This window comes from Bidens hawaiensis, unplaced genomic scaffold (genome assembly GCF_021521415.1).
Source record: "Bidens hawaiensis isolate Kalapana, Puna unplaced genomic scaffold, B.hawaiensis_p1.1 tig00005637_1, whole genome shotgun sequence".
NCBI lineage: Eukaryota > Viridiplantae > Streptophyta > Magnoliopsida > Asterales > Asteraceae > Bidens > Bidens hawaiensis.
In genome coordinates this window covers 999215-1017537 of record NW_027491366.1, presented here as the reverse complement: position 1 = coordinate 1017537, position 18323 = coordinate 999215, and the positions used below count along the sequence as shown (strand labels likewise).

General features: G+C 36.4%; 1 protein-coding gene and 1 pseudogene across 1 annotated transcript; one reads left to right on the top strand and one right to left on the bottom strand.

Annotated features, from left to right (window-relative positions):
* Window positions 1–1132: 1132 nt before the first annotated feature.
* Window positions 1133–2554, top strand: LOC143630335 (small ribosomal subunit protein mL103 (rPPR7) pseudogene; annotated as a pseudogene).
* An 11316-nt stretch (window positions 2555–13870) lies between these two features.
* LOC143630307 (NDR1/HIN1-like protein 1) lies at window positions 13871–14696 on the bottom strand. The gene is made up of 2 exons (XM_077099362.1): window positions 14359–14696; window positions 13871–14255 (listed from the first exon to the last, which is right to left on the bottom strand). The coding sequence occupies exons 1-2, from the start codon at window positions 14694–14696 to the stop codon at window positions 13871–13873; spliced, it is 723 nt and encodes a 240-aa protein (XP_076955477.1).
* Window positions 14697–18323: the final 3627 nt, after the last annotated feature.

The window sequence follows — 18323 nt, the reverse complement described above, 5'->3', positions numbered from 1 at the left end:
ACATTTTGAAGATAGATTTGAGTTATTTATATAGGTTAAATAATTTTTTTTATTAACCCCCCCCCCCCAACGGTCAAAAACTCCTCCCCAACGGTTACTTTCTTGAAATCCACACGAGAGGGGCGGGGCGGCGGTGTTCTCGCAACCATCACGCGTGATGGTGTCTTCATCACTTACCACCCCCAGTCCCCTAAAATCATCAAGCAAATCTTTCATTAGCAGTTTTGAGGCGAGCACTTCAATGTAGGCGTAGGCGGGACAAGGTGTTGGGTTTACAATCATTAAAAAATGACGAATAACTAATTTTATGGAACATACCATTGTGTATAAGCTACCGCAGACGAAGACTGATGCTGATATTAGTTGAAGTGGACAAGAATTTGTTTATTTAACATATACAATTACATTTGACCAAAATGTTCTAGCATGACTTTTTTTTTAATTATTAAAAGCTTGGACCAAAATGCTCAAGCTTGTTATCATCGGCTCAAAAGAAAAGAAGAAGCTCCATGTTGCAATGCTTTTGGCCATTCTATGGCAAATAGGGAAATCAAGAAGAAATAATGAGGAAGTCAACTATCTCTAATGGGAGATATGATGTAATTCTTAATTTCTTTTGTAATGTTGAAAGTTGTTCCTCGTGGTCATCCTAGTATCTCGCCAGGCTGGGGTGTACAAAGTCAGTTCGGTTATGAAGGTTTACCAATAATCAAATGGTCGGTTAACTAAAAGTCAGTTAACTGTCGGTTTTAGTTAAATTCGGCCACTTATCCAATGCACTTTTATTTCTTTACTCCAATTAAAAACGGTTCAGTCGTAACGTTCGAGGCTCAATTATGAAGTTCGAAGCTGAACATGTTGGTTTCAAGTTTGGTTATGGTATTTTAAGCTATGTTAACCGCAATATAACTTAAATATATTCAAATCTAAAAATATATGCATAAATCACCGATATAGAGGGTACAAAAAAGTAACCAGTTTCAGCTAAAGCCAGTCAACAAAGACACATTAACCGTAACCGTAACCGTAACCGTAACCGTAACCGTAACTGAAAGATCGTTTAATTCAATTCAATTAACCACGAACCAAAAACCTAGTTCCCATCCACTACACCCTTCATTTTTCATTTCTTCCTAAACCCAAAGCCCTAAAACATGGCGTCATCATCATCCTCAACTCTCCTCCGCCGCGCCCGGCACCTCTCCACCGCCGCCACGGCGGCCACCAACCTCACAAACCCATCTCCGATGACCATTTCCAAGGCCAAATCCAAGCTCCGAAAAGAACACGACACCGACAAAGCCCTAGACATCTACTCAACCGTCAAAACCAACCACTCATCTTCTTCACCTGGATCCACCCACCACGCTCAACAGATCACCGTCCGCCGCCTTGCAAAATCCCACCGCTTCAAAGACATTGAAACACTCATTGAGTCTCATAAAAACGACCCAAGAATCGTTGAAGAACAGTTTTTATCTTCGCTTATTAAATCGTACGGTATTGCTGGTATGATTGACCATGCGCTTAAGACTTATACCCAGATGGATACCCTTAAAACCCCTAGGTCTAGTTTGTCGTTCAATGCTTTGCTTACTGCTTGTTCGAATTCCAAAAGGTTTGACCTTGCACCCCAACTGTTCGACGAAATGCCGGCGAAGTACGGGTTTAAGTTAGACGAGTATTCTTATGGGATTTTGGTTAAGTCTTATTGTGATGCGGGTAAGCCGGAGTTGGCGATTGAGAAGTTGAAGGAAATGAGTGAGAAGGGGATTCGGGTTTCGGGTGTTACGTATACGTCGATAATACACTCGTTGTACAAGAAAGGGAATTCGACGGAAGCTGAACGGGTTTGGGATGAGATGGTGAGTAAAGGGTGTGTGATTGATGTTGCGGCGAATAATGTTAGGATAATGAACGCGGTGGACGGTGATCCGGAGAATATTAAGAAGATGATTCAGGAGATGAGTAATTCGGGGTTGAAGCCGGATACGATAAGTTATAATTATTTGATGACTTGTTATTGTAAGAAGGGGATGATGGATGAAGCGAAGGAGGTGTTTGATACGTTGGAAGGAAACTGTTGTAACCCGAATGCTGCTAGTTTTAGGACTTCGATTTATTATCTATGCCTGAATGGGCGGTTTGAGACCGGGTATAAGGTGTTTAAACAGAGTGTTGCGGCTAACAAGATACCGGATTTTAATACTTTGAAGTATTTGGTTGAAGGGTTAGCGAAGAAATCGAAAACCAAAGAGGCGAAAGGGATGATTAGGACGATGAAGAAGAAGTTCCCGCCGAATCTTTTGGTTGCTTGGAGTAAAATCGAGAAGGAACTTGGTTTAGTTAGTGCTGAAAACGAGGCTGCAAAATAAGGTTGGATTTCGATGAGGAAGATGATAGCTATAGTGCACACTGATACAAGATGTTTGATTCTGTGGCCTGATCTTGTTAACAAGGTAATAAGTGTTACAAGGCTTATATTCGCTTTTTTAATCTGCTTGTTGGATATTGATTTTTGTTTGGTTATAAACAAATACATTAGTTTGAGTAATTTATTAGCTCAAATACGCAGGCTTTAAGATGACGTTGGTCATTATTTTTATGTTAGTTAGAAGCTTTTTTTGGTTACATGCATGACTTTTTAGATTTGGCGGTATGCATCTATTGCATCTTTTATCTCTGCAAGTTGTAATATGAAGTTTTGAATTTGGGAGTGTTTACAACTTTACATGCTTCAAGTTTTGTGTTATGTTTGCAACTTAGGAAGTGAGTCTTGTGCAGGGGTTGAGACTTTTTGTAATGTGCAGGGTTTGGTTAATTCATTTTTTGAAAACCAACTTCAACGGTTTGGTTTTGGGTTATGGTTTTTTAACTTAACTGAACTGAATAACCGAACCGAACTTCTTCAATAAGCTATTAAATCTTAAGTTTTTGAACAAGCCAAATATATCATAAATACAAGTATGAAGTTCATCTGTAGAACTTTTGCAGATAAATTCGGAATTTGTTTAAATGGTGTTGAGATTGTGGGAAGCGACGTGCAAAGGTTTATACCTATTTTAGGCTGCATTCGAGATGCAGAAATCATTATAAGTTACATGCATTTTCAATATTGTGATAAGTTGATTATCATATGGTTATTGTTTATTTAATTGTTAACCTACCCAAACCGAATTGGGAACACCAAACATTTAAAGCTCGCATTCATCATATGGTTATTATTCTCCAATATTTGTTGTCCGTTACTCTGTTTACCTGTATGTAGCTTTATGAGCCAGGGGTCTCTCTGGAAGCAGTCTCTCTATTCTCACGAATAGAGGAAAGACTTGCTACCCTCCCCTGACCCTGCCGATAGCGTGCTATGCGGTGGGATTTACAGGGCTTGATTGATTTATTGGTTGGCTCAAAACTGAACGTCTGCTGAACATCCATTACTTGGTGTGGTTTCTGTTTTTCATGTGAACAAAATATTAAGGCAAAATTTGATCTTGTTGTGTTCAGGTAAAAAAATGTGAATGCATATCATTGAACAAAATATACCTCACGTCTTGTGACTCTCAATATCTTTTTCTTTAAGTCACCTGCTAAACAAAACATTAGCATGAATGTGGAATTTTGGATCATAGTAAGAATTTACTTATGATTTCTTTGTGTTTATTAAAATTATACAACTAGCTAATAAAAATTGTTAAATTAAAACAACTCAAATGATGAGCCCCGCCCTTCACCATTGTGGCTCTGTTGCCATCGCTGTCTCTCCTCTAACAACCGACACCATGCACCCCCTTCAACTTCCTCCACTGCTACCCCCTCCGTGGGGTTGCTTTTTGTTGTATAGATTTCCTTGAGCATTGTAATCCTGACTACATAACTATGGTAATGTTGTCGCCAACATTACCATAATTATCTGTCACGTCTAATCAACACAAAGCAGATAAAGTTGGCCATTTTGATAAATATATATGAATTTTTCTAAGACGACTTATTTCGGACAAATCCGTTTTCAACAAAACCCGTCATGAGCCATACGATTTAAGATAACATGTTAAATTACGAATGTCAACTTCTAAATGATGGCTTTTAACAACATTAAAAATGTAACTTTATACATGACATCCTCAAATAAACGGGTACATAGGCCCAACCAACAACGCTAGTATCGTTCTTGTTCTCAAACCTAATATGTAGGGCAGTCTACTTTCAACCGGTATTCAAGGTATCAAATAAAATCATAAGGTTTGGTTTTCCATCTCACTCTTCAAGTAGTTTTAAAATTAATCAACACGGTCTTGGAGGACACGTCCTATCGTTGAGCTGGTATAGAGACCAAGATGTGTCTGGGTGGGCTAAGTGCTGTGAGGAATCATTGATTAATTATTTTTGTTTAGCTTGTTTGGAGATCGGATCGAGCTTTGGGTTTCCCCCAGAACTAGAACTGAGTCAAAACCCGACCTGATACCTGAAAAAAACCCGGTGTAACCAGTTAAAACCCAGTCAAATACCCTACCCCACCCAGACCCGGTTTTGACTTTCTTTTACCATACCTGGAACTGGTTCCTACCCGGTTCCGGTTCTTGAAAATACCCGATTTGTGCACCTCTAGAGACCAGGATGTGGCGTCTGGGTGGTCTAAGTGTGTTTGAGGAATCGTTGATTAATTACTTTCATTGAGCTGGCTTGGAGACCAGGATGTGACGTTTGGCTGGTCCAAGTGCGTCCGCGGAATCATTGATTAATTATTTTCGTTGAGCTGGCTTGGAGACCATGATGTGACGTACAAGGAATCGTTGACTTATGATTTCAGTTGAGCTGGTATGGAGACTAGGATGTGACGTTGGTCCAAGTGCATCCGAGGAATTATTGATTAATTATTTTGATAGTATTTTATATATTTCAATTATAAGGCTAAGGGTAGTGGGCTTGATCCACCCTCAAGTGATCCAATATATTTAAGACATGTAGGTGCTGACGTGACACAAGATCAAGCTCCTGGATCAAGTCCCAGAGGGTGTGGTGGGGCTTGATTGATCCACCCCCAAGTTTTTAAGCAACAACTTCAATCAAGACCCGTGGACCGGCTCGCCCCGGCCAACCGCGCCCTCGTTCACGCAAATATGGTAGTGGTGTGCGCGGCTGCCACGTCGTCCGCGCCGCGTGGTCCGTGCCCCCACTTCCCTCAACCTAAAGGTGCTGACAAGTTTGAATTGTGTAACACGGAAACTAAATCGAACTTAATACGGGATTAACTGACATAAATATATAGAACCATATATGACTTAATATTTCAAATAAAAGAATTCAATTACAATAGAAAGTAGGGGTGTGCAACTTAACCTCCATAACCCTTAACCAAACTATAACCGACATAACCAAACCAATTTTAACTGATAATTGTCATAACCGATGTGTCAGTTTAATAAATTTTTAAAAACCGCCAAATGCGGGTCGGTTTTGGTTAAAGATAATTCCAAAACCATCATAACCGAACCGACCCATTTATTTAACTAACAATATGTTTGAGATTAAATTTCACTAATGCCATTCTCTTTGTTTGATAAATTGGTACTTATATTATGGATTATATATATATATACTTTGTTGTATTATGTCATATCGTTTTTTTCGTAATAATTTGTGCCAAACTTTTAGGCGTAATTACATTGTTTTGGTATGGTTACCCGACCCATAACCAACCCACTATTACCTTCAAAACCGATTAACCGAAACCGCCATAACGGGTCGGTTATGGTTATGATTATCCATTAACCAACACGTCGGTTATGGTTATGGGTTTGGCTCAAATCCACCCCAAACCGACCTATGCACACCTCTAATAGAAAGACAGGTAAGCGGGGCGACAAGCCCCCCCCCTCTATTTTGAATGACAAAACCGATATATTGATTATTGATTAGTTGATTTGATAGTCAAGATACAATCTTTACCGATAACCATTTGTAATTATATATACCATTCTATAATATAATTATAATGAAATATAAAAATCCCTTGAGTACATTATAATGAATGGTTTTCTATAGAGATTGTATCTTGACTACCAAATCAACTATACAATAATCAATATATTGTTTCTGTATTTCTATGTCTATTAGGGTTGATTGCATTTTGTTTTGTGTTTTTTCTTTAATTTTATCTACTACATTTAGAATTGATTACACACATATTTATTATAAAATTTTAATTTCAATTAATTCATCCTACCACACAGAGATGAGCAAATTCGATACCGGTACTGAATCGGTACCAAAGTTTTGAGTTTCGGTATCGGTACCGGTATTTCTCGATTTTTTTTACCATCAATACCGGTACCTAACCGAAGATTTCGATACCGGTACCGAACCGTAGATTCGATACCGATACCGGTATTAACAATTTATGATCACCGGGACCGGTCGGTACCAGTACTGTACCGATCTCATCCCTACTACCACATACGCAAACTTTTAGTTTTTCCCCTCTTTGTCTTTTTATCGTATAATTATATTGAAAACACCTTTAAAAATAAAACACCATTTCCTCAACCATTGTGTCGTTTCACCCTTTTCAACCGTAATAACCGTCACCCCTCCCATACCTATATATACATCACCATATTTTTTTTTTACTTTTTTTACACAAATTCTCTCTCTTAAATTGATGGGAATAAAATGATTTACCATGATGTGCTATAAGTTTTAATCATTTATTAATATTTTTCTATTTCATTGTCTAGCTAAAGTTTTATCTTTAGTTTAAAAAAATAGCAGACAAAGATTGATAAATTATTTTTAGAACAACTTTTATTGAATAAAAACTAGCAAAAGCTTGCAACAAAAACAAAATAGTTACATTACAAGAAAAGGATTTTTAAGGCAAATTTGGCCGGATAAATGATTTTATTTATGGTTGTGTACAAATTATATTTTGTTTTTGCATAAATATCGATTATAGTATGGATATGTTTTTGTTTATGATTGTGTATGCACTTTGATGTTTTTTTACCCAAAACTATAACATGCATATTAACTAATCTTTTAAGAGAATTTTAGTATTAATTTCTTGAATTGTTACAACAATGTTAAAATTTAAATGTATTTAATTAACACATAAATGTTATGCTTTATGCTCTATATTTGAATGTAATCTTAAGTAGTATCACAAAATAAATATGATAAACATAAATAGCACCGTCGCAACGCTCAGCTAACATTGCTAGTTTTCAATAATTTGATTTTAGTTTACAATCTTCAAAACCTGTTAACGACTCTTTAACTTGCATTTTAACCTAAAACCTGCTAAAATTATTGAAAAGTTAACTCTCTTTTTTTAACGACAAAAGAAAACTATATTAAAAAACACAGCGAGAAAGCCGAGCAAAGAAAAGCACGCATGGACAAAAGAAAAATATAGAAACAGACCAAACAGAACACTAATGAACTAAATTCATAATCTTGCGTAAACGACTTCACATGCATATAACATTCATATAATAATTGAGATTAAATCTACTAAAAAAACCAAAACGAGTTAACAATTACAATGAAGTAGCGAATAATAAAAATTAACATAGAGAAAGCATTAAGTTGAGATAAGTTTGTGATCAACGTTCTGTTGGAAAATTTGTTACGTGTGCATTAGTAGGTTGTTATGACACAACAAATGCACACTAATAGACATTGATGAATGAGATATCGATGTGCGATTGTGTGTATTTGAAAGAAAATACTATAGTGGTGGATGAAAAACTTGTGTCTTGTTTTTCCTCTATAAATAGAGAGGTAAACTAAGTTGCAACACACACCAAATCTTACACACAACACAAGCATTGTTGCAAGGTTTTTCCAACTTCTTCTTCTTCTATATTTCTGGTTTCTTTTATTCGAACCTTTTTCAGGTTTATGGTTAATTCCGGCAGTACTACTGCTCCGGCTGTTGTACCCTGGGAAACAACGAGTTCTCTTGGGAGACTCGAAATATTGTTTTAAGGGCCACGTGTTCAACAAGATCCTCAGCCAAACCGTTTACATTTTTTTTTGTATTGTATTTGGTTTATTTCTTTGATTCTGTATTTTATTTCAGATTCTTGTATTGTATTGTATAAGTAATAAAACTATTTGTTAATTTTCTGTTTATTTACTCAATTCACGAATTCGGTTCCTACAATCTTAAAACAATATTTTTAAAACCGTTTCGTGAAAACTTTGCTTAAATTTTCAGAAACTATTCTGTTTTGATCCAAACCAGTTTTGTTTCAAAATAGTATATGTTTTAAAAACAATTTTTTTCTTTTCTGTTTTGGTCTCAGAATCAAGAATTGGATCTTCAAAGTTGAACTTAGACAGATTCATTTTTGGTTTAACATTCTGAAATCAGAAAAAGGCTTCTTTTTGGGCTGTTTTTGGCTATCTAGCACGAGATAGCTTATCGTGAAAACTTTGTTTAAGTTTTCAGAAACTATTCTATTTTGATCCAAACCAGTTTTGTTTCAAAATAGTATATGTTTTAAAAACAGTTTTTCTTTTCTGCTTTGGTCTCAGAATCAAGAATTGGATCTTCAAAGTTGGACTTAGACAGATTCATTCTTGGTTTAGCATTCTGAAATCAGAAAAGGCTCCTTTTTGGGCTGGTTTTGTTATCTCGCACGAGATAAAGCTATCTCGCACGGGATAAATTTATCTGGCAATTTTCAGAATTTTATGAATTTTTTTTCTAAGTTACTAACTTGGTCTGTTTTCTGTGTGCAAGAATGACATGACCAACCCTGAACACTTCTAATGCTACCCCTGCTGTCCATTTGACCACCCAGCCAATATGGGAACGACCACAATGGCTAACCATGCTGAAAAACCCGAAAATTTCACGGGTGTCCATTTTAAGAGGTGGCAGCAGAAAATGTTTTTCTACTTGACAACCTTGAACTTAGCACAGTTCTTGGAGAAACAACCCCCATACCCCACTGCCCAAGATGATGCCCAAAGTGTGAGTGCTTTGGACACTTGGAAATATTCTGAATTTCTATGTCGCAATTACGTGCTCAATGGTTTGGCGGATCCAATGTATAACGTCTATTGTGGGATAAAGACTGCCAAAGAACTTTGGGAGTCTTTAGACAAGATGTATAAAATCGAAGATGCGGGAACAAAGAAATTTGTTGTGGCCCGTTTTTTGGACTTAAAAATGGTTGACTCCAAGACTGTGATCACCCAAGTCCAAGAACTACAAGTTATACTTCATGAAATTCATGCCGAGGGTATGACACTTAGTGAAACGTTCCAAGTTGCAGCCATAATTGAAAAGTTGCCTCCTAGTTGGGTTGAGTTTAAGAATTATCTTAAGCACAAACGAAAGGAGATGACTATTGATGAATTAATTGTTCGTCTTCGAATTGAGGAAGACAATAAAACGGCTCAAAAATCCGCTCGTGTGGAGCCAATGGCTAAGGCCAACATGGTTGAACTTAGACAATCTTCTAAGGGGGGCATAAGGGTAAGGGTAAAATGAATAAGGGAAAGGGAAAGGTGAACCTTGGACCGAAGAAGGAGGTTGTGAAAAAGAAACCTCAATCTTCAAACTTCCAAGGTGTTTGTTACAATTGTAATGAGAATGGCCATCGTGCGAACCAATGCAAGAAGCCTAAGCGTGAGCGTGCGCATATGGTGGATGAAAATGGTGAACCGTTGGTGGCAATGATCACCGAGCTCTCGGCAATGATTGAAGAAATCAATCTTGTGGGGGACAAACCGCAAGGATGGTTCATTGATACGGGTGCGACCCGTCATGTGTGTGGTGACAAGACCCTCTTTAGCACCTTTAAGGAGGCTGCTAGTGATGCTAAGTTGTTTATGGGGAATCAAGCAACGGCCGACATCAAGGGTGAAGGGAATGTGATCTTGAAGATGACTTCGGGAAAAGAGCTTACTTTGAGCAACACTTTGTATGTGCCCGAAATTTGTAAGAATTTGGTTTCGGGTTGGTTGCTTAATAAGTTTGGTTTTCGTTTAGTGTTTGAGTCGGACAAGTTTGTCTTGACTAAGCGTGGAATGTATTTTGGTAAGGGCTATGCCCTCAATGGTATGTTTAAACTTGATGTAACCGTGATTGGAAATGAAATGAATAAGGCATCTACTTCTGCTTATATTATTGAGTCTTTAAATTCAAATGTTTGGCATGGTAGATTAGGACATGTAAATTTCAATTCACTTCGTCGTTTAATTAAATTAAAAAGCATACCAACATTCCACATTGATACAAACTCGAAATGCGAATCATGTGTTGAATCCAAACTTACAAGATCATCCTTCAAATCGGTTGAAAGAATAACCGAAACACTTGATTTAATTCACACCGATGTGTGCAATTTAAAAATGTGCCCAACAAGAGGGGGAAACAAATATTTCATCACGTTTATTGATGATTGCTCAAAATATTGCTATGTATATTTACTTAAAAGTAAAGATGAAGCAATAGAAAAATTTATCTTGTTTAAAAATGAAGTTGAGTTACAACTTAACAAGAAAATTAAACGTGTGAGAAGCGATCGAGGAGGTGAATACGTTTCACCATTTGCGGATTTATGCGCACAAAGTGGCATAATACATGAATAAACCCTCCTTATTCTCCACAATCAAATGGCATGGCGGAACGAAAGAACCGTATAGTGAAAGAGATGATGAATGCCATGTTGGTTAGTTCTGGGGTGAGCCATGACATGTGGGGGGATGCCATTTTAACGGCAAATTATCTTTTAAATAAGATACCTCTCAAGAATAGGGACGAGACTCCTTATAAGTTATGGAAGGGAAGAGAACCTTCGTACAAATACATGAAAGTGTGGGGGTGCCTAGCTAAAGTCACCGTACCACCTCCTAAAGCTCTTAGGATTGGTCCCAAAACTGTTGACTGCATTTTCATTGGATATGCTCACAATAGTAGTGCACATCGGTTTTTGGTATATGAATCCAAAAATCCAAATGTACACGTAAACACTTTCATGGAGGCGAGCCCCAATACTGTATCGTATTTTGAGCACATGTTTCCTAAGTTAGGACACACACATGAGGCTTCATCATCACGAGCGAATGATGTAGGTGCAAGCTCGTCAACATAAAATGACGACTTGGTTCATGAAGGAACACATGAACGGCCCGAGACTGAGGATGGTGATTTAAGACGATGCAAAAGACAAAAGGTTGCAAAATCCTTTGGTCCTGACTTCGTAAGCTTTATGGTTGAAGGTGAACCTAATACCTACCATGAAGCGGTGACCTCACCTGAAGGACCTCAATGGAAAGAAGCAATCAAGAATGAAATTGATTCGATCTTACAAAATCATACTTGGGAATTGGTAGATCTTCCATTTGGTTGCAAACCACTTGGATATCGTGGGATATTCAAAAAGAAGATGAAATCCGATGGAAGTATTGATAAATACAAGGCGAGGCTAGTGATCAAAGGTTTTAGACAAAAGGAAGGTCTAGACTATTTTGATACTTACTCACCTGTAACACGTATAACCTCTATAAGGTTGGTGCTTGTAATCGCGTCTTTACGAAGTTTGGAAGTGCACCAAATGGATGTAAAAATGGCTTTTCTAAATGGTGATTTGGAAGAAGAGATATACATGGAGCAACCTGAGGGTTTCTCCGCCCCTGGTCAAAAGGGCAAAGTATGCAAACTCATCAAGTCTTTGTATGGCTTGAAGCAAGCTCCAAAACAATGGCACCAAAAGTTTGACCAAGTCATGATTAGCAATGGTTTCAAAATTAATGAGTGTGATAAATGTGTTTATGTTAAAAACACAAATGGAGGTTATGTTATTTTATGCCTTTATGTGGATGACATGCTTATCATTGGGAGTAATGATAAAATGGTTCAATCTACAAAAGACATGTTAAGGCACGATTTGACATGAAAGACATGGGTTTAGTTGATACTATTCTTGGAATAAAAATCATTAAAACCAAAGAAGGTCTTACTTTGAGTCAAGCACACTATGTCGACAAGATTCTTGAAAAATTCAACAAGGAAGACAAGCGAGTGGCTCGTTCTCCTGTTGACACTACTCTACATCTATGTAAAAATAGAGTTGAGCCGGTTGCTCAATTAGAGTATTCAAGAATCATTGGAAGTCTAATGTATCTCATGACATGTACGAGACCCGATTTAGCATACGCGGTGAGTAGGCTAAGTAGATATACTAGCAATCCAAGTGTTCAACATTAGAAAGCTATTATAAGTGTGCTTAGGTACATAAGATACACAAGAGACTATGGTTTGAATTATACCAACCATCCAGCTGTGATCGAAGGGTATACTGATGCGAACTGGATTTCGGATATGAAAGATTCCAAATCAACAAGTGGGTACGTGTTCCTACTTGGTGGGGCAGCAATATCTTAGAAATCATCCAAACAAACTGTAATTGCTAGATCCACAATGGAATCTGAATTCATTGCCTTAGACAAATCTGGGGAAGAGCCAGAATGGTTACGTCAATTCGTGGAAGACATTCCACAATGGCCAAAGCCGTTGTCGGCAATTTGCATACACTGTGACAGTGAGTCTGCAATTGGTAGATCTCAACGTTCAATGTATAATGGCAAATCAAGGCATATGAGACGTAGACATAACACGATACGACAACTACTGTCAACGGGTGTTATCACGATTGACCATGTGAGGTCAGAAGATAACATTGCAGACCCGTTAATAAAAGGCTTAAGCACGGATAAATTTTATAAGTTGTCGAGAGGAATGGGACTAAAGCCCGCGATAAAGGAAGTATGAGAGAAACCTAACTTAGCAGACTGGAGATCCCAAGAGCTTAGGCAAACTTAATCATATGACCAGAGGCAGTCACTGTGGGGGAGTACCCCAAAACCAAAGGGAGTCTTGAACTTCCTAGTCCTTTCTCCTAGGGGAGTACCCTAAAACCAGTGACATTTGGGAGAGGTTAAGCATATTAAGGTTAAGTGAAATAACCATGATGCTTTTAATGATTCATGGGAATCACCTATGTTAGAGAGAAGTGTGGTCGCTTTGAATGGAATTGTGGGGAGGCGCAATTTCCTAGAGCTCTCGCAGAACTAGGACCGTGATCCATGACCATAACGGACACAAGAATGAGGGGTTGACCAAACCAGGGAGAGTATTGTGTGAAGGCATATTGTCGTCTACACAAATGGGGGTCTGTTCAAAGTCATCGCGACTACAAACCGCTAGGAGGCTAAGTATGCTTCACAACGGAAGGTTCAAAGGGTAACACCTACCTATCCGGCAATACTCAACTGCTGAAACTTACTTCGAATAATCGATTTCCATTCATGTGGGGGATTGTTGGAAAATTTGTTACGTGTGCATTAGTAGGTAGTTATGACACAACAAATGCACACTAATAGACATTGATGAATGAGATATCGATGTGTGATTGTGCGTATTTGAAAGAAAATACTATAGTGGTGTATCCCACATTGGTGGGATGAAAAACTTGTGCCTTGTTTTTCCTCTATAAATAGAGAGGTAAACTAAGTTGCAACACACACCAAACCTTACACACAACACAAGCATTGTTGCAAGTTTTTTCAACTTCTTCTACATTTCTGGTTTCTTTTATTCGAACCTTTTTCAGGTTTACGGTTAACTCCGGCAGTACTACTGCTCCGGCTGTTGTACCCTGGGAAACAACGAGTTCTCTTGGGAGACTCGAAATATTGTTTTAAGGGCCACGTGTTCAACACGATCCTCAGCCAAACCGTTTATTTTTTTTTTGTATTGTATTTGGTTTATTTCCTTGATTCTGTATTGTATTTCAGATTCTTGTATTGTATTGTATGAGTAATAAAACTGTTTGTTAATTTTCTGTTTATTTACTCAATTCACGAATTCGGTTCCTACACATTCAAATATCTTCCACTCTAGCAAACCAACATCAGTACGACACGCTTTTTCAAGATCAAACGGATTCTTAACGGCCGAACCAATGACGTTACTACCGTTGTAGTTCCCAAACATAATATATGCCCGACAGTTTACTTTCAACCAGTGTCGACTTGCAACATATCCAGATTTCATTCGAACCCGTCCTGTAACTTCAACATTAATCGGCATTGTGGCGGTCTTGTCTTGTGCCAAAGACGCTGCAAGATCAGGGGTTAACGGAACTTCAGTTCCGTTAACAAAAGGAGACCAAACGTTGACGTCGTAGCTACCTAGGTTCGTGGGTGGAATCATTGTTGGCAATGTGATCTGTTGGTTCCTGTTATAAGATGGTAAAAGAGTCAATCGTTAATAATAATAATAATAATAATAATAATAATAATAATAATAATTAACATAGAATTCAATAATAATAATAATACCTGTAAGACGCGTAAATGTGAAGTTGGTCAAGGTGGAAGTTGTTGTCTGTGGACTCTATATATTGATGCCGGGAGGATATGGTGATTTGGAGGTTGGAGGTGAGGGACGTGGAGGAGAGGTTGAAGGCGTAAAATTTGACGTCTAGAACGGCGAAACTTGGTGATGGTACGCTTTCGTAGAACATGCATAAGAACACGATGAAGGTTACGCAGGCCAAGAATATTAAGAGGGCTGCTATAAACTTAATCAAATGTAAGCATAAGCTACCTCTCCATGCGCGCTTCAGGTTCATGCGTTTCTTATGGCCCCAACCATCTTCGAGTTCAAAGGCGCTCATGGTGGTCAATTAATGGGTGATTACCAAACTACGAACGAGAGGGGCTTCCGGTGAAGAGAAGAGTACGTGGTTTGAAAGTTTGGAGGTTGTGGGGGGGTAGATGGAGGTATATATATAGTTGATTAATCATAATGGGTAAAGGATATCTTTTTGAATTGTAATAATATTGATTGATAAATTTGAAATCAAATATTCAAATATAGCTAGAATATCATGTGTTAAAATTCGAATTCTAATTCACCGTGTCGGTTAACAATTTTCAGATATATTATTTTTTTACTATTATAATTATATTTTATATTGAGAAGAAAATTATTATTATATATTAATACTTTGAATATTTGTATATTATAGTTACGTTTTATAATCGTAGATGTTATATGTTTTGCTATTATTGCGATTCAAAGTTAGTAATATGCACTCCCTTCATCTCATTAAATGTCATGGTTTAAAAACATAAAATGTAAGGTAGATTAAATGATTATTATTTTTGCTTATAAATGACAATAATGTACTTGAAAAATTAGGTGCATAGATTATTTATCAATAGTAGTTGTGTGTGTTTAAGAGTAAACTTGGAATTTGGCTAACAAATTTTGAAAATGCGAAAAATAAAAAAGAAAACATTGACACTTTTAATTAGACTGAATATGTATTTAAAATAGATAATTGAAAATAATTGTTTGAGAATTGGAATAAGAAGCTGAGATATGAAGACAATAATGATGTGACGCGGATGCAGTTATTTAACTTAGGGTTTGTGCGTCAATTAGATTATGGTCATCGGTCGACACCCATCAAAACTCAAAAGTTATTATTATTATTATCATTCAAACTCTAAATAAGATACAAATTTTCTTTATTATAAACTAATAGTTATTTGCATTTTCCATTAGATTATTATACAAATATAAAACTTGTGACGTTACAATTAATTTGATGTCAAATAAGGAGTTTGGGTTTCTTGAAAAAGCACGATGTGGTTTTATCCTTTCCAATTAAAAAAATTGTCACACACATAGGCATTAACCCAAAAAGTTGTTCATAGGCTTGCTTAAACATTTTCCACTGCAGGAATGATCAGGGAAGTTTATATGTGTAGGGTAAAGTTAAATATAAAGGAAAAAAAAAATGAGAAGGATAAGAAGAAATTCAGTTTATTGATCTTGTTTTTGGATGACTGAGATTAATTTAATAAATAAAAATTGATGGAAAGGGCATGAAGGTAATAACACACCTTTGTTGACTTTCTCTCTCCACATGCATGGCACATGTCAATTCCTCATCATTTTAAAATGTCCATAACTTTTTCATACGACATTATTTTTTTAAAAAAAATTCACCATAATAATAAGTGTTTTTTTATCTTTAATATGAGTATCATATTGTTATATAAAAATAAAAAAAAAATTAATGGGTTTTTTAATTGTGTTTTTTTGTTGTTCATTGTGTCATTGTGTAATATGTTGTTTCCATTGTGTTTTACGTTTCAAGTCATTATATTCACTATTGTGTCTTACGTTTTAGGCCATTATGTTATACGTAGTCACCAATGTGTCTTACGTTTTAGGTCATTGTGTTATACGTATTCATCATTGTTTTTTACGTTTTAGGTCATTGGGTTATACGTATTCACCATTGTGTTTTACGTTTCAAGTTAAAGACACAATGGTGTGCGAAAAGACACAATGGCGAAAAAAGACACAATGATAAGCGAAAAGACACAATGGTGTGCGAAAAGACACAACGGTGTGCGAAAAGACACAATGACGAAAAAAGACACAATGATAAGCGAAAAGACACAATGGTGTGCGAAAAAACACAATAACGAAAAAAGACACAATGATAAACGAAAAGACACAATGGTGTGCGGAAAGACACAATGGTTTGCGAAAAGACACAATGGCGAAAAAAGACACAATGATAAGCGAAAAGGCACAATGGTGTGTGAAAAGACACAATGACGAAAAAAGACACAATGATAAGCGAAAAGACACAATGGTGTGCGAAAATCACAATGACGAAAAAAGACACAATGATAAACGAAAAGACACAATGGTGTGTGAAAAGACACAATGGTGTGCGAAAAAACACAATGACGAAAAAAGACACAATGATAAACGAAAAGACACAATGGTTTGCGAAAAGACACAATGGCGAAAAAAGACACAATGATGTGCGAAAAGAAACAATGACGAAAAAAGACACAATTATAAGCGAAAAGACACAATGGTGTGCGAAAAAACACAATGACGAAAAAGACACAATGATAAGCGAAAAGACACAATGGTGTGCGAAAAAAGACACAATGATAAGCGAAAAGACACAATGGTGTGCGAAAAGACATAATGACGAAAAAAGACACAATGTCATGATTTTTGTTTAAAATTTTATATAACAAAAATCATACTCATATTAAAGATAAAAAAACGCTTGTTATTATGATGAACTTTTTTTTTAAAAAAAATATCATACGAAAAAGTTATAAACGTTCTAAAATGATAGGGGTATTTACATGTGCCTTGCATGTGGATAGAGAAAATGTGTACAATTACCTCTATACCATTTTTCTTTTGGTCCCCACTTGACACATGTCAATTATTTATGGCTTCTCAAACTTCTCATTTTTATTACCATTTGTAGAATAACTTGACCTTATATGTGTATGTCTATATGGAACAAATATGTGTTATGCCGCCTAATGCCATGTCTGATTTTAAGTATCAGAACAAACTCTTATAGTCACTTATACTAGGGTTGTCCAAACTGTTCGTCGCCAGCCACTCGTTCACCGCCCGCTCGAAAATTGCTCGAAAAAATACTTGTTTGATTTCGGCTCGGTTTGGAAATGACCCGTTCGGCTTGGTCCGGTTTGAAAACAAACCAAGCACGAGCAAAGCCTCGCTTGGTTCGGCTCTGTTCGTTTTTGCTTGAATTATTTTTCTATTTATATATGTATATACTATGATGCGCGGGGGACGGAAACCCTCACCGATTTTTTAGTGCGCCAAGAAAGAAATAGAGGATAAGATGTGGGTGTCGGAATTTGCAATATATGTAGTTAAATTTAAAAAAAAATAAAAACGTTAATTATATATAATTTCAAAAATAAAAAATTAAATCTACGTCGCCACTCAACGTCAACATAAAAATAAGATAAAATTATTTTTATGTGAAAAAAACGCTAAAGAAACATGTTAAAACCTTTAATTTAATAAAATATGAAAGTTGAGTAACTTATTTAAAACACTTTTTAAAACTGATTGACCTAATTAAAGAACTTTAAAAAGTTGGTTATTATTTTATAAAATTGCTCTAAAAAGAAAACACAACTCTCAATAAAAAAAAGTATCTTGTCTAATTGCCTTGGAAAAAGAAGAGTACACATGTTTATTTATTATTTTTTATTTTTCTGCCTTTTCCGTTTAGTATAAAACGAGTTTATATATTTTTATTAAACTTTGATTCATTCATTAATCTATTTAATTCACCAAAAATATAAGTTCTTGTAAAACAAAATTTCCTAATAAAGTTAATAAGGATTAACAATCGGTTTATGAAACAAAACAATTGATACCTTCATCACTTCATGAACCGGAGTTTGAAAACGAATTGATTATTTGGAGG